Source organism: Pyxicephalus adspersus, chromosome 11 (assembly GCF_032062135.1).
Source record: "Pyxicephalus adspersus chromosome 11, UCB_Pads_2.0, whole genome shotgun sequence".
NCBI lineage: Eukaryota > Metazoa > Chordata > Amphibia > Anura > Pyxicephalidae > Pyxicephalus > Pyxicephalus adspersus.
Genome location: NC_092868.1, coordinates 19,959,189 through 19,983,600, shown reverse-complemented (window position 1 = coordinate 19,983,600; position 24,412 = coordinate 19,959,189). Strand labels below are relative to the sequence as shown.

The 24,412-nt window shown below is 38.1% G+C and overlaps 1 protein-coding gene across 14 annotated transcripts in view; it reads right to left on the bottom strand.

Moving 5' to 3' along the window:
* PPFIA3 (PTPRF interacting protein alpha 3) overlaps positions 1-24,412 on the bottom strand; it is a 511,511-nt gene that overhangs the window by 414,535 nt on the left and 72,564 nt on the right. For all 14 annotated transcript variants that reach the window (XR_011922901.1, XR_011922900.1, XR_011922902.1 and 11 more), the window contains one exon: positions 79-180. Coding sequence is in view for 11 of the 14 variants with exons in the window: in XM_072427377.1 (XP_072283478.1) it covers positions 79-180 (102 nt within the window). In the remaining 3 variants the exon portion in view is untranslated. The remainder of the gene's footprint in view (positions 1-78; positions 181-24,412) is intronic.

Here is a 24,412-nt window from a genome sequence, read left to right as displayed (position 1 = left end):
TATTATTATTATTATTATTATTAATAATAAAAATAATAGCAAGGGTGCCACTGAGAATTTGTTTTTTTTCTTACTTACCCGAGTGTTGTTTCTCTCTGCTTTTAGCTCAGCAATTTCTTCTTCTCTTTCAAGAAGCTGCTCACGACACAGGTTCAGTTCTTTAGTTAGAGCAGCAAACTCCTGCAAAGCAAACATAAGGCCTAAATAAAACAGCCCAACAAAAGATAAGTGATTAATTCTTACATGGGTGTAGCTTGTCCTTACTCAAATATCTAATTGTCCTATTGTAAATAATATTTGCTATATTAATAATATTTGCTATGTTGTTTGTTTTTTTTTTAGCTGAAGTCCCAACATTTGTTGAAAAAAAAAATGAAAAGGCATAAAGTAACTAGTGATGGAGAAAGGGAAGCAAGCTTTACTGCGAGCATATACTGAGTGCTTTGTGTAACCTGGCTCCTTTAGGCTTCCATAGGAATGAGTTTTAGTTTTTAACAGGCCTCGGCCATTTATATTGCTTGCTTTCTATAGCCAGTGATGTTGTAATATACATTTACTTATCTATATTTTATTTCATATCTAAATTTATATTATTCTTAAACCATAAGTAACCACTATTTGCCTATAATTTGAACTCTTTCTGACCAGTTAAGCTAACCATTAGATTAAGTGGACAATTTTCCGTCAAGGATGACAAACCATTACTGGTTAACACACTCAGAAACCTAGACTCTCACTGTAAACCCCTTTTAGATCCTAGAAATGTTCCAATCATATTCAACCCAATTTTACCATTTACACCTCAAATGAACTTTAACCCTTCAAAGCTCAAATAAACTATAAACCTTCTCCCAACCCAGGCTGCACTTTTAATCAGAAGTCACCCTCCTGAAAAAAAAAAAAAGAAAAAGGAACAAGTGTTGAGCCTTCTAAACTGCAAATACAGCCATTTATTACAAACATTATTTAGAATTTATTCAGAGAACCCAAAAAAGACAATAATTTATGCAAGACCCAACCGGAAAGCCTCCATTAAAAAAAAGGGTTCCCTGTAATTTTACTTTCATTTTTTCCATACTATATGTTCCATATGTTTTAATTTTTAAGCATTTATTTCAATTCCAATGTGTATGTGAAATATGGTGAACATTGCTAGTCCACTTTCCCAATCCAGAGAGGATGCACCAGAAGTGCCACATCCTTATTATTGCTCATTATGGCTATTGGAGCATTAGCACACCTCAACAGAGCTGTGTTTTATTGTTAATATACCATATACCACATACACATACACTTTAGGCTCTGCTCATTACAAAAATATAGTCATAGTTGAACATCAGCTGACTATGGTCCAACAATCAATAGTACAACATACTTTTAGACAAAATCTATAGATTTTGGTGGTACCAAATTAAATCCCATGTGACTTGACAGTCCTATGGAACAATTGGCCAAAGTTCAGCATTTATTACCACAAGTATTATTGAACCATCTTACAGAGTGAGTGAGGTCACTTCCCAAAGAGCCATATGAGGCCTGAGGTAGGTGGGGGTACAGCAGCCTGTGCCAGAAAACACCTGCCCTTTCCTTTCCAGAATTTGATGAGACCACATTGCAAGAAAATCAACAAAAAACATCCTAAAAAAATATATGTGCAACTAACATATGTTATGCATGGTTTTCATAAAAATGTAAAATCATCATATGAGCAAAACAACCAGAATCTAGGAGGAGTGGCCAGAAATAGAATGCAATGGCCACACACTGAGTGTTTCCCACTAGACATTGGATACAATTTTCAGCAACACTGGGTGACATTAATCCTCTTATTCTCCTCCTCAAATCATCTTGCCAACTGGCAGCATGTCTCCTAAGAGAAAGAACAGATGAAGGCAGCAGAAGCTCACAGTATTCTTCTCTATAGTTAGACAGCAACATGGTAACGATGGAAGTCTTTCTCTCCTGAATTGAACTGCTTGACTTTGAAGTAATAAACAGTTTTCTCCCATTGAGCACAAGTTTGGGAGATTTGTAAAGCTAACAGATTTAGAGGTGAAAGATATGACCAAAACCATTCTGCTAGATCAGGCATGGGCAAACTATGGCCCACGGGCCATATATGGCCCAATAAGGTTGTTTCTCCCTGGCCATTTGGGTGGTCCGCGGCTCTGGGAAGGGTGCACTGGCCAGAGCCACAGAACTGCTCCCCCCCCTTGTATCCTGGCTCGTGGAGGTGGGCGGGCTGTGTCTCCACACACAACCCGCCCACTCTCCCATCGCAAGCTCATATCCGCGGCGATGGGGTAGTGGGTGGGCTGTCACTGCACACAACCGGCTTACTCTCCTATCGGAGGCTTTGAGCTTGCGATGGGAGGGTGGGCAGGCTGTGTCACTGCACTCAACCCACCCACTCTGCCATTGCAGGCTCAGATTTGCTATGGGAGAGTGGGCCATCATGACATCATATGCATAATATGATGCTTTATAATGATTACTTTTAAAAAGGAGATTGGTCATTGTAATATGCAGAAGATACACAGTAATTAAAATGGTCCAACTGGACTTAGTAGAAAGTAATATTGTTGCTTATGATATAATTAATATTTTTATAGATATCTGTTGTCCTTGCTGCTGCTGCTCCTTTTGGGTCTCTTTATGCTTTTGCTTGTGTCTTTTGAGGGGACTGCTTCCCAGATGGGACTATCAAGTGTAATTTATTGTGGGATTATGTAGTTGAATTATAGTTTTGTGACATTATATGTAATTGATATTTCCTTTGTATATATAATTTGTAGATCTCCATGGAATCGAAACATGCATCGAAAAATATTTTGAGATTCATTCAGTGGTTTTTAATGTTCTTTAACCACCTGGGCGTTACACTGATGTCTAGATTTCTGTACCAAAAGTGGTACACTGTTTTTCATGTCCGAACAAGGGTCTAGTAGATATCATGAATATAAAAAAAAGTTTTAAACACACAATCATGTAAAAAAAAAAAAAAAAAATGTACTTTTAATGTTTAATACTTTTGTTTATATTGTGGGCTTATAATTCTTAGGATTAACTCCCGGGTATGATAATTATATTTATTTATTATATTATAATCATAAATTATAATATAATACATAATTATAAATAATAATTTAAAAAAATAATGAAATAATAGACAACAATGTAATCTAAAAATAAAATATAAAATTAAAAATGTACTTTAATTTTTATTGCATGTTGTGTGGTGTTTTTGTACTGTAAAAACCATTTAAAAGCAGATTACATTGTAATCTGCTTTTAAATTTCCCTCCCAGACACACCCACATACATCACCACTCACATCACCCGGAAGATGACTCATCCTCCAGGGTGATGTGAGTGGGGGATTTCCCTGCCCTGCCTCACACAGGCACAGACAGAGACGCTGGAGGCTGCTGCTGCTGGCATCTCCAGGGAGATGCACAGCACAATGCAGGATTTCTGCATCGTGCTTCACATCTCACTGCAGATGCCAGCAGCAATTGCAAATTTTTTATTGCTGCTGGACGAGCTGCGGGGACAGGGTAAGTATTTTCTTTCAGTTGTAATCCGATTGTCATACAATGTATGACAATTGGATTGCAATATAACGTTTGTTTATATTTTTAACCACCTGAGAAAAGTTCGGGTTTAACACTTTTGCAAGTGTTTTTACCCCGAACCAAGGTCTGGTTTAACGGCCAGGTGGTTAAAATACAAATGTTAATACATATGCAAATAAAACTTTTGTTAAAATGTTTAAACTACAAAGTATTATGATGGTAATGTCTTAAAAGTCCTGCTGTGTTTTTTGTCCTATATTTCTACCTGGTGCACCACATTGTATATCACTTGTACTATATACCAAACTATCAAGATTTGAAGTCATTTTGGAGGGCTTATATCTGATCTGGTCTGGATTCATATCTTCCCCCAGGTAATCAGTCAGCCATTTTTTACGTTTATGTTTTAGTATTCTGCTACATGTTGACATTTGAGTACAATTGAGTATAGTGAACTCCTTGTCATGTGTAAGAGACCAGTTTAAGATTTATAAAATGGTGCATTTTCTTGGTAGAAATAGCCACCAGAAGATGGGTAAACTATAGTCATAAAGGGATGGGCATGGTCAATCTCCCGGAGATTTAGTGTGGGTTTCTACCAGAAACATTGCCCTTTGACAGGCCTCAGCTAAACTTGGGCCTAAATACAGTGGACCATACCCTATTGCAGAGAAAATAATTAGGGTCACACATAGGGTAACTCTGCCTTGCTCTATCAGGAGTGTGGGCTACTTCCACGTCTTCTTGCTAAAGTCAGAAGCTAATGCAGCACCCTCCTCAGAACCTACTCTCCCAATTGATGTCTAGGGTGAACCACAGTTTGAACTAGAGAAAATTTTGAGATCCTGTCTGGTACAAAACTCCCTTCAATACTTGATAGATTGGAATGGTTATGGACCAGAGGAGAGAAGTTGGTCAATCCTCTGCTCTTCAGCCTGTGGCAGCCCTGGCCTCCCTTTGGATGTGAATGGTCCCTCTGCATATCCTGCTCTGAGACCGTGCAGCTGAAGGGGAGTGTGCTCAGTAGTTCCTGATTCCTGTCCTGCACTGCCATTGGTTGCTGGGGATTTGTAGCCTCTCTGCTTCCACTAATCTATGTCTGTTGTAGTGTTTAGCTGGGCTAATCTGTGCTGTAGTGAACTTCATGTTATTTACTGTTGCTGACCTATCATTTGTATGCAGCCTTGACCGACCTTTGACCCTGACTCAGCATGTGCCTACTCCCTCTGTACTTCGTCTGGTGGACTGATCACTTGTGTATGACCTTGGCTTAATAATGTGGATTTGCCTTGTAAAATATTTACTGCATAATCTGTGGACCCCTGGTCCTCTGTCGGCCCATCCCCAGATGCCATCCCTTGCGCATTATGTCCTGGGGGCAACCAGTCTTCTGAGGCAGAGCGAGGGCTTTCCAAAGGTGAAGACTTCGGCATTAGATTGGGGGACTGGCATCTGGTGAGTACTGGTGCTGACCAGAGCCTTACAGGGTGGCTACTGAAATATTACCATAAGGATAGAGAGATTAGGACATTGATACACATTACTTACCTTTAACAAACTTCATTAACATTTCAACCCAATGATCCTCAGACATTTTTTCTCCCTTCTTTACCTTTTTTTCTCAACAACAACATTTTTTAGAAGGCTAACAGTAAGCTGCATATACTAAGAAACTTTGTTAAATTGTTGTAAAGAAATAAAAAGAAAGTAACAATTTACAACCTAAGGCAGGTTTAGCAAAGACTGTGCAACAACAGTAAACAAATGCATTATAATATTTGGTTAGGTTAAGATAATCAGGAAAAGATCCATGGAGATGAAGGTGTTTTCATGTCCCAAATTATAGATCAGTTTGTGTGTATTTTTCCAGGGAAGCACCTATCCACTCCATCCCAAAAAGTTGTTCCAATATTTTGAGAAAAATATGTAATATCAGGGGGGAGAGACGAATATATCCAACATTGGAGTAACGCCTTTCATTCAACTGTTGAGATCAGCAAAGCCAAGCTTTTGGCACCCTTAGTGATCATCATGTCTCACAACACCTAAATTTGTCCATTGTGGGATACAATGATAGTTATAAAGCAAATGAGTACACACACCAAGGGTCTGATTTATTAAAGCTCTCCAAGGTGGAAGAAAAAAGACTATCATAGCCTGTGGGTGATCCACAAAATCTTGGAATGTATTTCTTAAAACTCATTAACTATTAGGAAGAATTGGTACTAATCTTGGACCAGATCCCGTTACAGTTTTGCTGGATCATTCAGGCCAATATGTGAATACTAAAACTATTTACCATAGTACTTGAAACAATTATCTGAAGCTGAAAGTACCAAAGCCTGCACTTTCAGAGTTTAAATGTATGCTGTTTTTCCTGTAATGAGAGGAAGGAGAGGTCTTGCAAAGAAATCTATAGGCTGGTAATATTTTATAAACTGTCAAGGTAGGAAAAGCTATTGCCCATTTGTACAGACCAGTATATCTCTGGATAAAATCAATACGGTTTCTGAGAATAATATTTAGAGATTGCTTTTCTCTCTTGGTAGGAGGACTGGACCAATCCAAAGGAGAAAATACTTGGATACATTTTGAGACATAATAAAAGTGTCTAGTAAAGTGCGAATACGTTTGCTATAGTAAAGGGGAATTTTAGGAGATGGTTTGTGTTCATCAGAGACAGCTTACAAAGGTGATGCCATGATTATGCCACGTTTTAATGTCAGTTGACAATCTGCCTGGCTGGGAACACCAGTTTGATACTAGAGAATGAAAAGTGATTTTGAGAGTTAAAACAGAACTAAACCCAAAATAAAAAAAAAAACACTTACCTTTAATCCCACAGATCCATCAGGAAGATTCTTGGTTTGGGTCCCGCATTGTCCTGGTATCTGTCTTCAGCCCGGTGCAGAGGAATTGTCAGGTGTTGACATCTTTTTTCTTCTTCCAGGTTCTTCTTCCTGCGTCACCCAATCTCATACTACGTAGGCATGAGATCAGGTGGCCTAGATGGGAAAATAAGATTGCCAATCTCACTGCGCATTTGTGCAATCAGCAGTTTTTTCTTCCATTAATAAGAGAGCTTCTGCGCATGCCCAAGATCAGATCAAGAGCGTTCCCATTCTGTCCTAATGGCCGCATAGATCAAGACAATGGGGAACTGCTGCACTCTTTTTGTTTAAAAAACTAAATAAATAAAATGTTTACTTAACATAAAAGGGTTGCCTACCCTTTTATTTAAAGTAAAAGTTTGAGTTTAGGTCCTCTTCAAGCAAAGATTTTGTCTCCAGCAGCACCTCATTATGAAAAGATGTATGGTTGCAAATTATAGTCACTTTGCAAGTTAGTATAAACAGAGAAACCGTGTAACCAGTCTTTAAGAGTTCCTAACAAAGTGGCGTTATTGTATAACTCAAGATAAAGCATGTTTGAGCTTCTATCAGATGTAGTTTGTTAGAGAATCACACGACTAACTGCTGCACATTTTTCCCCCAGATAAAATTATGGAAAAGCCTGCAGTAAAACAGGTGGAGATTAGAGCATGTATAATAAACATGCTAAAATTATCATCTTGATTAGGCTGCTCTACCAAAAAGGCTTAAGGTTAAAAAAAGATCTATTTTTCAAAGCTCCAGAATTTTTCAGAACTCCTAGCATCAAGACTGCATGAGAAAAACTAACTTGAAAAAGAAATGAAGGTATCGTACTTTTGAACCAGAGAAATTGCATTTCTGCAGTACTTCAGAACTGACAGTGGCTTTGTGTATTGCCATAACATACCTGGTTTAATGGAGGACCTGGGAATTCCAATCTACAACTCAACTGAATGGCGACTATTCATCGATAGCTCAAAGCGTAGCTTAATGTGTGTCCTCCTTCACAATGGCAATATATTTGGGTCAGTCCCAATTGGCCATTTAGTTTCTCTTTGTGAAGAATATGCAGACATAAAGAGAGCCATTGAGTTGTTGCAATATCACTAACACAATTGGGTCATCTGTGTTTTCCTAAAATGGTATGTTTCCTTCTTGGTCAGCAATGCAGATACACCAAGTATCCCTGTTATCTGTGCATGTGGGACAGCAGAGCTCGTGAGAGGGATTGGGTGGAAAGGAATTGGCCTCCAGCATCTGCCCTAAAACCAGGTAATTCAAACATTCTACATGAGCCACATGTTGATAAAAAGAATATTATCGCCCCTGCACATGAAACTGGGTCTGATGAAGCAGTTCGGTAAAGCCTTGCCAACTGAAGGAGACTGTTTCAAGTACCTCATTTTGGCATTTACTAGCCTGTCATTTGAAAAAAATAAAGGCCGGTGTGTTTGATAATAGCTCATCAAAGATGAACATTTCATCAGGACAATGTCAGAAGTCAAAAAGAATGCTTGGTTATCATTCAAAGCCATTATCAATGACTTTCTTGGAAACACACAAGCAAATAATTACACAGAAATTGTCCAGAAACTCTTGGAGAGCTACAAAATGCTTGGTTGCAAAATGAGCATCAAGGTGCATTTTCTGCATAGCCATCTTTCTAACTTACCGGAAAACCTTGGTGCAGTCAGTGATGAGCAAGGTGAACAATTCCACCATAATTTGAAGGTCATGGAAGGGCGGTATCAGGGTAGATGGGATGTACATATGATGGCTGACTATTGTTGGAGCATCCGGCGGGATTGTCCTAACACTGAACACTCCAGGAAAAGCTATAAGCGTAAATATTTACCTTAACCGCTTACCCAATTAATTTTCAAATGTTTTACTGTCACAGAGTAACAATAAATCCTTTGTATGAAGAAAAGAAATTTAAATAAACAGTACATTCAAGTTATTATTTCATTATTTTTTCATTGTTTGCAAATTGTTTGAATTTTGACAAAAATGCAGGGTACCCTGTATCGTAACAACTGGATGTGATAGCAAAAAACTGAGGTCATTTCTGGATTCAACACCCAAACATTTTTAAAAAAACAAGTGTAAGATCTAACTCAACAAAAAATGCATTCCCCAGTGTAAGATTTATTTTTTGGTGTTTGTGTTTTATTATAATAAATTTTACAACTAAATTTATTTAAATTTAATCTTTTTTTTTTCAGATAATTCAGAGAACCCATAATGGCAAGTAATTTAAATACTCATGCAAGAAAATGGCAATTTAGTGAGATCTTGCTGAACGAAATTAGAGAAAATCCAAAAATTTTAGATAACATTGTGTGGATTGATGAAGCTTCTTTCAAATTATCTGGTCATATTAACAGACGTATTTGTGTTTACTGGCATAGTGAGAACATGCATGTAACATTAGAGCAACAGCTAATTGATTGGCCAGCACGTTCACCTGACTTTTCCTCAATCGATTTTTTCTTTTGGGGAGTACTCAAGGACAAAGTTTATAGTCAAAAACCGTGAAGTGTTGTTGATTTGAAAAATTACATCAGAGATGCATTTCAAGAAAATTAATACATTAAGATACTTGTGCAAAAATGTTTGTCGAAGCGTGAAAGCATTTGTTCAAAGCTGTGTAAATTGTGATGGACAGCAGTTTGAGCATCTGCGTTAATAAAATTTTTAGTGCTTTTGTATTGTATTATTGTATACAAAATTTAATTGTAAATGTAATAATTTTTTATTAAAACTAAATTGTATTAGTCAATACATTAGGTATATGTAATCTCAAAATAAATCTTATCAAGCATTACCTTTAGAAAGTCTCCCTCATTGAAAGACTCTGTTTTCTAGCCCCTTTTTCAATCAAGACAACACCAGAATTGAAACTCCCACTAGGCACATACAAATGTGGAAAATGTCCACAATGCCGCTGGATAACTAAAAAGCAAACTGCTCTACTCCCCAATTACACTTAACATTAAATAAAACAACGGGTTGATTGCTCATCAACTGGAGTTATCTATCTTATCACATGAAAAATGTGGAAGTTATTATGTTGACAAGACCAAAAGAGCCTTTCGTAAACGCATCTCTGAGCATATTTACACAATAACTACAGAAAAATGTTAACACCAATCAGCCACTATGTGGGCACATGGCATAACTTTGATAGCAACAGTATCTCCTTCACAGCCCTTGAACAAGTGTGACCCAAGCGTTGTTGCAGTGACACTGATAAAACATTGTTACATTTAGAAACTAAATGGATTTTTGTACTTGCTACGACCCCCCCTGGCTTGAACGATGCTCTGTCATTCAAACCATTCCTATACCTTATATCAGTATATGACTAGTTAAATGCAAGAACGAATACCATATAGTAGTTCACCACAACATATTTCAACCTTATCTCTAGCCTTATCTTTTCAGTATGATATATATGCTTGATGTTATTTATAAGTACACTATGAATATTACTAGGACATTACATGAACATTGTGAGAAATACATGTATTTACATTTTTCTAAGTTATATTTGTTTATTGTCACACTTTATGATATGTACCCTAATATCTTTCTACTTCATTGCTTATACTCCAAATATTGATATTTAGTAGGTTTATTAATTATATACGCAGTAATGTCTTTAAATACTGACAATGAAATTTTACTATAACGTGCAATGTGATTGTCATTATGTCAAAATGTCGTGCTATTATATTTCTTTTCTTTTTCCCTTTTACTTTTTCTTCTTCTTTTCCCTTCTTCCCTCCTACCATCTCATGGGGGTCGGGAGCACCCGTTAATCGGGTGCATTGGTAATGACATCCTAAAGTACGGGATGTCAAACTACCTCCCCTGTTTGGACAACTGCATTGTTTAGCAGTTGCCCAGGACCTGCCAGTCCGGAACAATCTGTCCAGAAAATAGGCAGGTAAAGGCGGTGTCAGAGAGTGTATCAACAAGTTATCCCCACCTGGAGATATGCAATTTACATTAACCCCCATTGATATTATTATTATTATTATTATACAGTATTTATATAGCGCCATCATATTACGCAGCGCTGTACAGAGTCCATAGTTGTGTCACTAACTGTCCCTCAAAGGAGCTCACAATCTAATGTCCTTTTGACATTAGATATAACATTCCTATCAGGGCAAATGTAATGGGCGGAAGTTTGGGTGGAAGTTTGCGATGCTATTAAACCACAGTTATGAGATACGGCGCATGCGCTGTATTCCCATATACGATGGCAAATTAACCCGTTTGAAGGCTGACCAGCAGCAGCATTAGTCCCTAACTGGACAGCTGCTGGCAGCGGGTGACACCACTATACCTTAATGAAATTAAAAAAAGTAAGTTGAACTACAGGTTGACAATCAAAAATCTGGCCATCGATAATTGGGTTCTTTCAGTTTTCAGGCATGAATTTCGGATCGCATTTTTAATACAGAGACTGCATTACACTGTTTGGCCAGTGGACCTCCCCCTTACATCTTGAACATTTGAGAGCGTACACAGAATTGGCCCTGACCGTGTATCCACTAGTCAAAGATCGAGACCGGTCATTGCTAAAATTTTTTCACAGGTTGAACAAAGATATGGTACTTGGAGCTTACAGAGGGAAGTGAGAGTCAGTGAGGTGAGAATTCTCATTTTCCAGGATTTCTCTGCTGTTGTTGCACAGAAAAGAAAATTATTTTTTCCTGCTTGTCGCCGTCTAGTAGAATTGGGGACACGGTTTGCCCTGATGTACCTGGCGAAATTGAATGTGACATGGCGAAACTAGGCAGGCGAAACTAAAATATTCAATGACCCAATCAGGTTTCTGCAACAGGAGGATAACTCCCCCCCCCCCCCCGCCAATGAGGAATGTCTACCCTAAATGGTCATGATGCTAATGGAAGATTTTGTTGTTTTGGTGTTTTTCAAGTGATGGAGCACCTACTTGGTAATGGTTTGACTGCTCATGACAATTTGCACTTTACTATTCTGTACACTGTGAATTTGATGGTTGTTTTTTTGAAGGTATTACATTTATTGCTTTGCTCTCTGGTCCGGGATACAAGGGCAGTGGGTCTTAAGTTAGGTGAAATTAAAAAGGAGGGAAAACCTACAGAGTTTATTGCTATGTTCATTGGATTATAGAAATGTGAGGTTTCAGGTATTTGGGATTAAGTTCCTTTATTCGGGGAAATTTGAGTTTTTTTATTCGGGAAAATTTTTGGTAATAAAGAATTGTTTTGTGTTGTTGGGAGTCACATTGTTCTGGGCAAAGCTGCAGCTTGCTGGGACTGTGGCCCACCCAAATAGCTAGGGACCAGAAAGATGCCGCCCCTCTTTGGTAATGCTCATGAAACCTCCTGACTCCCAAACACCCCAACCCAAAACAATTTCACATAATGCAATGCACTTACTGTGCTGGAATGTGGCAGGACTTAACAGCTCTCAAAAAGCGAAAAAAAGTGCTGACACAACTGAAACATGAATCGCCTGACAGTTCCTGTACACCTGTTGGCTAATTCAGTGCTTCCTCAATCCAGCTCCTGTGTAAACCCCTCATTGTCCAGTCTGTTGGTTTCCAGCCAACTTCTCTGTGCTGTTCCAGGGTTTCTGTGGATATTCCCTTGTCACCTGTGCCTACTGTTGCTTCTAGGGTCCCCCGTGTTCCTTGTGTCCGCAGTAGTCCCTGTGTCACAGGTGTCTGTTTTCTGGAACCCTGGTAATTGACCCCTGGCTTGTGACCTGATCTCTATTGTTTGCTGCCTGCCTCGACCCAGGCATTCCTTGACTATTCTTCAGCTTTGTGATTTGGTACCGGGTTTCATCCTGCCCACCCAGGTGTGCCCAAGGACCACATCCTGGCAGTAACTAGCAGGGCAACATGGTCACCAACAGAGGCTCTGGAGAAGTCCTGGTTACTGCTTAGATTCTGCACCTTGGCCTTTATCAGGGCTTACACTACTCCCATGCAAGCCCTAGCGCCCCCTATTGGCTCTGTCACCCCAAGCGTTACAGTTATATTACATGAAAATTTTCCTTACAAAGTTTTATCAATGAAGTTGGATGAGGAAAGCAGATATGCTGTGGTGGTCTTGGATTTGGTGGGTACAATTTTCTCTGTGTGTTCTATCTATGTGCCCACTGACAATTACTCACTATTTTACACTAAACTACTTCAGAAAAATCTGGAAGGGCATTACCCAAATTTAATTTTGGTGGGAAACTTCAATGCCACCCTGGATCCAATAATAGTTTATCTACATCTAATATGACCGCAAACAAACCCCCAAGGGTATTAGGCAATTTAACCCCCCTAGCGGTATTCCCGAGTCATTTCGGCAGGAAATTCAAAATATTTTGTATTGGAGTCAATACAAAATAGCTGTGTTGAGTCCAATACAATGAAATATTCATATAATATATATAATTATATTATATTTTCTACTGTATGGTTATATTACGTTTAAATATTTTTTTTATTTTTTTTTTTAACAGACAGTATATTATTACAATTGCTAAATGTATTAAATATCAGTGAGTTATGCCTAAGAACTATAGCCTACAATGAAAAATAAATTTCCATGCAAAAAATTGTACCGCTTTTTGCATGAAAATTTGGACTGAACTAGACCGCTAGGGAGGTTAATATCTCAGACCTCCCTGGTGGATCCATGGTGACTTCTTAGTCCTACAGAGAGGAACTATACATGCTATTCCAAGACATATACTTCCTTCTCTAGAATTGATCTCAGGAATACTAATACGTAGAATTGCAGGAGAAAGCAATTAAAGCATACCCGGATTTTTTGGCACAGAGAACTGAAGCACTGAAACAATCCCGGCAATCCGCAGTCAAAGGCACATGTGGCCACCAAAGTGGAGACCAACACCCACTTTTTTTAACATTAATTCTACAGATGGGGCAATCAAGCAGGATCTCTGCTAGCGAAACTCACAAAACCTCCTTATTCTAAAAAAATTATTCTTACGGTTAAAGACCCCCAGTCTACAGTTTTACACACTGCCTAGGATAAGATTATTAGTGTATTGGAAGATTTTTATAAACAGCTGTACACTTCCTAACTTTCACGCCCGGAACTTCTGGGTGAACTCCTGCATAAAGCCAGGTTATTCATATTGTCTTCAGAGTACAGGGAGGACTTAAACAGACCCATAACAGCTGAGGAAATTCAGAAAATTATCAGAACTATGGTAAACCAAAAAACACCAGGCCTAGATGGTTTCTCTGCAAAATTTTATAAAATGGTTAGTGCAGAGATTACCGCACTCCTAATGGAAGTTGATATAATTTGTTATAATTTGATATTGCCACATAACTCACCATTCCCAGATTTCAATAAGGCCCATACTATTTTTATTGCAAAGGAAGGTCGGGGATCCAACCTTAGTTTCCTCTTATAGACCAATTTCATTAGTCAGTTGCATCTTTAACATTTTGGAAAAAGCAATGGCCAACAGATTGCAGCAATTTTTACCATCTTTTCTTACTTTGCACCAACTGCGGTGGCCATGACTAAAGGGACACGCCAGGATGTCCATTTTTCTCCATACTATTCAAACTCATGCTAAATCCTTTGCTACATCTTTTGGAAATCTCAAAGGAATTTGAAGGAATTCAGATAGGACGGCAAAAGGACAGAGTAAAATTACTGCTTTTGTGGATGATCTACTTCTATATATAGCAAAATCTAAACAAAGTTTGCCGGCCATCATTAGACTATTAACGCAATATGTGACAGTCTCGGGATACACAATTAACTTAGATAAATCCAGGGCTCTATTTCTAAACAAATGTATCAGACCGAGCTGGAGCCACCAATATCCAAGTTGTGCAAGAACAAATTAAAGTACTGAGTTTAGTTGGATAGAATATTTAGACACATTGTAGTATACAGAGATCGATCTATGACAGCATCATTATCGGCTGTTTTAATGATCAAATTTGGATATTCTTGTAATGATTTCAGGGCAGATTGTTTTTTGAACACCAGCTCCTCCATGCTGTAGAACCCTGCATAACACTTCAATATTAGGTGAAATCTCACTCCAAAGGTAATACACCTTACTTATTAGTACATCTCAATATATCTCAATGTTCTTTTACTTATTTAAATTACAGGATACCTTTTTTAGTATGGCTATCTTTAATAAGTTCACTTCTTATTTACACTTGTATAGTTCAGATACTTGCCTGCTTCATTTCTTAAGCTACGTACACACTTCCAATAATTATCGTTGGTAAACGAACGACGAACGATCCTGCACGATATCGGCGAACGATCGTATAGCACCGATCCTGTACATGCAGAAAACGACACGATCGTTCGCAGATATTGTACACACAATAGATGCGATCGTTTGAGCGATACAGGAAGTGACGTGTACGACAGGAAGTGAACGAACGTTCGTTCATCACGCATGCTCAGACCATGGCCGATCAATGAACGACCGTACACACGATAGATGGTAAACGATCGTCGTCCAATCCGATCCGCCGGTCTGGTCATTCATTTCCAGCGACTATTCTCGTTCGTCGGCGTCGTTGGTTACTTTTTTTACGAACGATTTTTGACCAATCGATCGTTCATCGTTCGTTCGTCGTTCATTTCCAACGATAAAAATTGGAAGTGTGTACGCAGCTTTAATCCCATCATGAAAATTCACCATGTATTTTTTCCTTATTAAGTTTTTACTTAGTGATACATTAACCTTCTTATGTCTAGGAACAGTGTTTTCAGACTTAAGCACCACTTACCTACGTTCCCTGATATATTTCTGGGGTCAAAAAACAAATAGTGAGTAAGACACCCAAAACTTATCTGCATATAAACCTATCTGTATAACATAATGCTCTTATTCAGTTATCTCAATAACAACTAAATAATTTTATCAGACCTATATTCAATAAGCATCTATCTTCATCATGGTTATTATTATTTTTATTCATTTGTGTACATTATGCCATATTGTACTCAATAAAAATTTTGATGTTTGGATATTTCCCATTTAAGTTCTGTACTTATAGATGGACATTATACAAATGATACTTAACATAGGAAGAACTTAAAGAACATGGTTTTGATCCTTATTTTCACAACAGCTTTGATACTCTGCTACTTAAACACCACACGTAATACCAATTTATGATACCATATATTTATATGTGTATTCTTTGCATTTACACAACCACTAACGATCTATATAATCCCCTGAGGAAGCAGACAAGAGTGAAATGTGTCAGGCCAAGAGAAGTTCTACCTCCACTCATTCAACCCTCAAATAATATACAGTCAGGGATTCAAGATGTCTAGTTCATTGGTTTAATTATACCCATGATGTGAAGAATAAACCTTCAAATATGATGTATCCCAGAACATATAATTGACTTACAGGCAATAGTGATGGCCCTATTTTAAGAACTGGCTCCAGAGATTCCGAATGAGCGCCTAGAAATTGAACGTATTTTTAGAACTCTAACGCAACGTTCCCCTAAGGGTCCTCCCAGAGACGTTTTAGATAAACTGCTATACTACCGGCTCCAGAGAAAGGGTTCTTAGGGCAGCTAGAGACAAAAGCTCCTGTCATTCACTCATATTTCAGGGTCACAAATATCAGATATTTACTGACTTATCTCCTACCACCATCTCAAAAAGAAGAGCAATGAAACCAAACTTAGACATTCACATTCATCACCAATCTATTCTCCCTTGAGAAGAGACATTTAAGGGGGGATATGATCACCCTGTATAAATATGTAAACCGTCCATATAGAGAACTCTCCTCCCCATTATTCACTTTGAGATCATTACAAAGAACAAGAGGGCACTCTTTGCGTCTGGAGGAAAAGAAGTTTAAGCTCCGGATAAGGAAGGTTTTCTTCACTGTAAGGTCTGTGAACATGTGGAATCGGCTCCATCAGGAAGTAGTTTCAGCAACTACTATAGATTGCTTTAGGAAAAAGCTGGATGTTTTTCTAGAAGCACAGAATATAACTGGGTATTAAGGCTTTAAAGTAAAAATAACAGTGACGGTTGTTCCAGGGAACATCCGATTGCCTCATGGAATCAGGAATGATTTTTTTTTCCCCTGTTGAAGCAAATTGTACCAGGGTTTTCTTTTTGCCTTCCTCTGGACCAACTATGTCTTATAGGGTTTTATATCTGGCATATGTTTATTTCCCTAGTGGTTGAACTTGATGGACTTATGTCTTTTTTCAACCTAACCTACTATGTAGCTATGTAACATGCCTCATAAATAGGGGATTTTCTTTTCAGTTTACTTTTCTCATATCAAGGAAAGCAATTCTCCGCACCCACAGCTGAGGAAGCCTTACATCTTCTCAACTCTTTGGGTCTTCAAATATCATCTCAAAAGTCTCCAACTACTTCACCCCCAGAGAAGTAATCCTGTATGGACACCCACCATGTTTCCAGACCATCACATTTTACCCCTCGAAACATCACCTTTGAATAATTTATCATCAGTCTTGTTTCTTCATGGTGCTGAAAACAAGACCTAATTCCCACTGAAAGGATACAAAGTTATCTTTCTGACACTCTTCTCCTATCACCTTCTTTACCTACACATCTTTCTTCTGTTTAACCCTTACTGCTTTTTCAGAAGAGCTCCTGATATTAGACCACCAATGAAAATTTCATAAAATCACAATCCAGGCTCTCCAAAATTTCCAAGGAACACAATCACAACATGTCCTTATGACTGAACATCACCCTCGGAATATCAAAACATAACAAGTACATCTCTTCTTCACCAGTCCCTCTGTATGGTAATATAAAACAACCAATTACTTACCACACAACTCAAACACATCTCCTTCAGACCTTACTCTCCATAAAAAAAAAAAAAAAAAAAAAGGAGATATAGGGGGGATAAGGTAGAATATATTATAACATTTGTATTTTATTTTCTACTTTTTTCCGCCCTCTTAATAAGAAGAGGTCTGAGACATCAAAGCATTCTCTCTCTCTTCTTGAATCCTATGAAATCATATCGTAGCAGGACTCTTCTTTGATTACTTTTCTCAAGGTCTCATTCCTGACAGCACATGTAAGGCCCTGGTCAGTACCAGTATTCTCCAGACACAAGTCCCCCAGTCTAATGCCGCAGTCTTCACCTATAGCAGCTCCCGCTCAGCCTCGGGCAACTGGTTGCGTCTCCCAGCACTCAGTTGCCCCCAGTGCGCAAGGGATGGTGTCCGGGGATAGGCCAGAAACAGACAAGGAGCCCACAGATACACAGTACAGAAACCACCAGGCAATCCTGAAAAAAAGCCTAAGTCAAACACAGGAGATCAGTCCACCAAACAAAGTTCAAAGGAAAAGGCACCATCAGAGTCGGTGTCACAGGCAAAGGTCGGACCAAGCTGAGTTAAAGAAGATTGTCAGGAACAGGCAAAGGTCAGCAACAGAAAAACACTCAAGGATCTCTCCAGCACAGATAAGCTCAGCTAACGCTATACCAGGCACTGAAAAATAGAAGCAGAGAGGCTATAAAGCCCCAGTAGCCAATGACAGCATGGGATTGCTTCAGGAAACATTCTGCTAATCAGCTGCAACACAGCTCCAATTCCACTCCTGCTGTACAGCCCCAGTGCAGAGGATGCTGAGCAGAAAACTACAGCTAAAGGGAAGCAAGGATGCTGCACTCCTCAGAGCACTAATCCTCAAACCCCTGTGCTACTGCGAGCGCAGCCGCTGGAGGGAATAGGCAAAGCTCGCCCTCCTGCGATGGGGCACTGCCTGGGATTGGGTCAAAGAGCGCCTCCTAACAGCACGTTTACATAACTGTTTCTTATTACATTGTAATACATTTAATCCATATTGCATCTTGTTACTATTCACAATTTAGACATGTTTCCAATGGATTCTACTTAACTATTGCTTACTAGATTGTATGTAGTTATTTGTAGCATGTTTTTCTCTTGATAGTCTGTATTCATAACCATCAGTTATGATACAAGGTATTGCCTGGCTGAGCTAGTCTCTGCATCTCCCCTCTGATCAGTGTGAGTTGTTAACTCGCAATGTGTTTGATGGGGTTTTAACCCCTCTACGATTACTTAGTTTATTGTTCCATTTTACTTTCCCCCTGTTTGTTCTCCCCCTATCAGAAATCCCTCCCTAACTTTACATTATTGGTGACAAATAGTTATAGATCCACATATCAAATTAAAAAGTCTCTATATACGATCTGAATTTATTTAATCCATGTCTCTGCAAATCATATATCCTAATGTCCAAGGTCTAAATGTAACACAAAAAAGGACAAAAGCCTTTAGATAGTTTAGATATCATAAGTCTCAGATATCATAGGTCTCCATTTTTCACAAACTTGCTGTCCAACCTATTTTGGGAATACATTCTCTCAAATATATATGGCTAATGGCGAAAGAAAAAGGAAAGGAGTACTGGTGGGCTTTAGACGGCCTCTAAATTTTAAAAGTCACTCCAAGATTAAATATTCAGAGGGACGATATATTATTTTTACAGGTATGCTACATGATTTGAAAGTAACTATTGTTTCCTAATATTGCACCAATACTTTTCAAATAAGCTTTATGTCTAATCTGTTACATATGGTAATGGGGATTTGGTCCCTACTTTCTTAGTTGGTAAAATCTGTATATGACTCACCATCTGCTTTTGTTAAATATGCAGGTTACAACTCACCAACCTTTAGTATCCACAGAGGTACTCGTCAGGGCTGCCTACTATCCCACTTCTCTTTGCTCTATCCGTTGAACCCTTTGCACATATTATCAGATCCAGTCCTGATATTACAGGGATAAAAGTAAATTTTTCTCCCCATAAAATCCCATTCACTGATGGTGCCTTTTTCAGTATCACAAATCCCTTAATCTCATTACCCAATCTTTTCACCATTCTCCAAAAGTTTAGTTAAATCTCAGGTCTCTCTATAAATCAATTTAAATCTAAAGCCCAAAACATTACCCTACCTGATTACATGGTAACCACCCTTCATACACATTTTGAGTTTCAATGTGTTTTCCAAAAAACTTTTAAAGGGACATACTGAACTTCATATGGAATGCTAAAAAACCTAGATTAGCTGCTAATACTCTATATCAGCCTCGTAAGAGGGGTGGATTAAGTGTACTTAACCCCACCATTACTACAAGTCAGCACAATTAGCCCATACCACCAAATACAATGCTACCTATATAATGAAGAAAGACAGGATAATGATATGTCAGGATAATGAATGGTGATGATGATGTGTTGAAGAAAGGATTTATAACTTACTGCTTTATTTAATTCAGGTGAAAATGTAGCCTTAAGATTTACTATCCACTTCATTTCTACTTGTAGGAGTTTTTATATCAAGATCTCCTCCTCTGGTATTAGGGTGTATGTGTTCAAGGGGTGTATGTGTTCAAGGCCAAAGAATTGTAAAACATTGGGGTTGTAAAATATTGATATTTCGTGCCTACATGGTGGCATACTGGCGTGACCACTTTTCCTATTTCGATAGAATGTATGTATTCATCCTCTTTTTTAACACTCTCTTAGTTTGAACTCTTTTAGAATGAACCACAGTTGCAGGTAATGATGTATATTACTCCTTCAGTGTTACAGTCTATATAGGAATTAGGTCTATGATTTTGACCATTTGGTAAAGTATTCATCAGAGATTCATTAATCCAGGTGCATTGTGTTTACAATGCCCACATTTAAATGAACCCTTGAGGGTAGATGTATGTTTGGGAACAGATTCCGTATTTGGTTGGAAGTGGCTGGAGGTGAGTTGATCTTTGAAAAATCTAGATTTCCTATATGTAATCATGGATCTTCTTTAAATTTCCTACTCTCCCCACCTTTTATGCACTGCCCAAAGTGCACAAGAACTTACTATGTCCACCTGGACTTCCAATAATATCAGGAACTGGCTCAAACTGTTAATGCAAACAAATTGATAGACAGTTATATTCGCCCTTTAGTTACCAATTTACCATCCTACTTACAGGACACAATAAATGTTTTGAAACTTACACACAACATGAAAGTCCCTCAGGATACCATTATTGTAACCATTGATGGGCAGTGTCTCTACAATAGCATCCCACACACCCAAGGAGAGAGCATACCCCTCAGCTAAACCTCAGAACGATTTATTAATTTCTTTACGGACTTACATTTTTAATAAAAACACCTTTACATTTGATGGCAAAGTTTACTTCCAAAAACAAGGGCTAGCTATGGGAACAAAATGTGCACCCTCGAATGCCAACTTATATCTAGGCGAATGGGAAAAACCCCTTTTTACTAACCCCCTGACAAAAACATAAAACAAGTTTATTCTTTCATGGAAACGTTATTTAGATGATGTGATCATTTTCTTGACAGTATCAGAACAATTAATATACAGCTTCTTTAATTTCATCCAAAAGAATAAATTTAACCTTAAAGTCACCTTGGAACATAGCAAGACGCAATTACCGTTCCTGGGCCGTTCCAGGAAACAAACAGCAGGCAATGCTGGGAGTGGGCACCCAAAATCTCTAGTGAAAAGTACCCTTCAGCCAGTACTTAAGGCATAAAAGGAATTGCACCTGCATTTTGGATTTCAAAAAAGAAGCTAACCTCTTACAGGAAAGACTTTTATTAAGAGGATACTTGAAAAGTCTACTCAAAAAATCACTTAACAGAGCATTAAAATATCAAAGAGAAGATCTACTATTCAAACCCACAAAACTAAACACCCCCACAAAGGGTCAAGTAAGATTAGTCACAACTTTCAATGATCATCACTAACACTCTCATGCAAAACTGGCATATTCTCCTGGCAGATCCTAAAGTTAGCAAATTCATGGGAAGAAGACCCATGAATACATATAGGAAATCTAGATCTCTCAAAGATCAACTCTCACCCAGCCACTTCCAACCAAATACGGAATCTGTTCCCAAACATACATCTACTCTTAAGGGTTCATTTAAATCTGGGCATTGTAAACAATGCACCTGGATTAATGAATCTCTGATAATTACTTTACCAAACGGTCAGAATCATAGACCTAATTCCTATATAGCCTGTAACACTGAAAGAGTAATCTACATCAGTACCTGCAACTGCGCTTCATTCTATATAGAAAAAACTAAAAGCATTCAAAAAGAGGATTTATGAACACATACATTCTATCAAAATAGGAAAAGTGGTCACACCAGTATGCCACCATGTAGGCACGAAACATCAATATAACCCCAATGTTTTACAATTCTTTGGCCTTGAACACATACACCTCAATACCAGAGGAGGAGATCTTGATAAAACACTCCTACAAGTAGAAATGAAGTGGATAGTAAATCTTAAGGCTACATTTTCACCTGGATTAAACAAAGCAGTGAGTTATAAATCCTTTCTTTAACACATCATCATCACCATTTATTATCCTGACATATAATTTTCCTGTCTTTCTTCATTATACTCTCTTGTGTATTTATTTATTCGACCTGATGTTCTGTTAACAATTTACTTTGGTTCTTGAAGTAGAAAGCATCCTGTTATTCCCTTTCTATAATATTGCATTATAGGTTTTTTACCATACTATATGTTTGCAACAATGTATTACCGTCACTTAGTACCAAGAAGGACCTAATGGGACTATACTCTCCTGTGCATGTTTTCATTTAGCCTGATGTTATGGTAATATTTTAACTTTACTCATGAAGTTGTAAATATTACTCCCCCATGTAATAATATATTCTATTTTTTGTTATACTGTATGATTTAATAATAGATTACCTGCACGTATTATACTGAGAAATGTCTATGTAGGAAAAACTAATCCCCCCTTTTTTTCTGTGTTTTCCTGTATGTACCCATATACATTTAACCATGTATAGACCTGAGGGTTCCCCCCTTTTTTTGACATTGCAATACTCTTAATTCAACGCCCATACTAAGGGAACATTCACCCATCCCCTTGTCAGCCTCTGAAGGTTGCAGGGCTGGGGCGACACTGCTATATGGCAGTGCTATATATATGCTATATACTGCTTCTGCCATCACATGTTTGACTCGCCTATTCTGAGCGGATCACCCTTAACATGCAGGGAGGAAGAATTCCCTCTTTGCGAGTGTTTTGGATACTTCCAGACCTCAAAGGGTACTTCTCCCTTGTACTTACATACGGCACAGTCTTACGCAAGCATGTCAATCACTCCCACACATCATCTTGGAGTGCCCAAATAGGCGCACTCTCTCCCACACAGTCTCTTCTGGCTGCCCACACGCGGACCCACGCTCTGCTGCATCCAGCTTTTTGCTCTAATTGACTTCTTCTTCTTTGAATAATTGCCTCCCTCTACTTGCAATGTATGCTATGTTTAATAGCTTTTTGGTAATTAATCTCCTTACACCTTTTAGGCATGGGGGAGTTGAGGGCTCATCCCCCCAGTTACTCCTAAGACTTGGATAAAGATATATATTTCAACATCTTTTGATTGAACAACAAGCACTTTTGTAACAAACTCCCTGGTATTATTTACACTTTTTGTAAATAGAACATAAGTACCAAGTAGGTATGTATTTACATTATCATTACATGACCTGACTCATATATATCTATGTGTATACACTTTTTTAGTATTTGTGACTTTTTCTAATCAAAGATTACCAATTATCTAAATACAGCAACCCCTACAGCTGTGAACTAACTATAGTCTGTATACAGCAAGCCTTTCAGCTGTGACATCTATTATCTACACATCATTTTCATTAAAATGGATCAATATCCTACTGATGGGTATGTGAGTAACCAAATTCATCTATCCTTTCATATGTTATGTTCTAGTTATAATAACTACATATGTGTATAATACTTTGTATACCCCTCTAATAAGCATGATTGTGTAAAATCGTTACGATTAATAAATCTTGCATTTCTATAAAAGAAATTCCTTTAATGTTTGTTTTCCATGCTATGCCTACATATGCTATATAATATGTATTCTCTTTGTATGTACACACAGACCGTTATACCATGCACCTAACACCTATCCCTGAGAAAGCCCATGGTGGCGAAACGCGTCAGATTATAATACTTATGGTCAAATCATTAACTTCTCATATCACAAACTATTGTATGATAGTACGGACTTTATTTAGTATGATCAAACCCTGTCCTGTGACATACAACCAGGACAGAGGTAAATACTGTGTGTTTGTATTTTCTGTAGTCATACAATGTATTGAGAAATCATTGAATCAATACACTTTTTACTTTTTGCATTACAATTACGAGCCTCAAACCTCTTTTCTTCTCTACACCTTTTTACATTTATGCTTACTTGAGAGGTGGCCCTAAAATACTATCCTCAATTGAAAGTGAGTGGAGGAACCCACAATTTTACCATTACCTGTTTCCCACCAATACTACACGTTATGTACCAAACAGTTCACCATTAATTGGGATCCTAATTTGTCCAGTGGCATCCCGTTTCTGGTCTCGGGTCTTCGACCTCCTCTCTAAAGTGTTAAACAAACAAAATTCCATGGACCCGCAACATGCTCTTCTCTCTCTTAAACCTAACTGTCTAACCCAAAATCAATTCAGACTTATGCAACATATAATTATTGCAGCTAGACAAACTATAGCAAAGGCCTGGAAGTCCTCCTTCTTAAACTTCAGGGAAGCTACAAAATGTGTTTCCTGGATTCTTACACAAGAAAAATACACAGCCCAATTAGAAGATACCATGGCCAAATTTTATTCCATTTGGTCACCTTGAATCAACACCTGCCAATCCCCTTCTCAAGACCCTGAGATGTATTTCTTATAACTAGCCATCTTATTTGATCCCATCTTTTTCAAAATATCCCCCTTATCCTACCTTCCACCCCACCCCAATTTATCCATATTTATCTCCCCATGTATCCTAA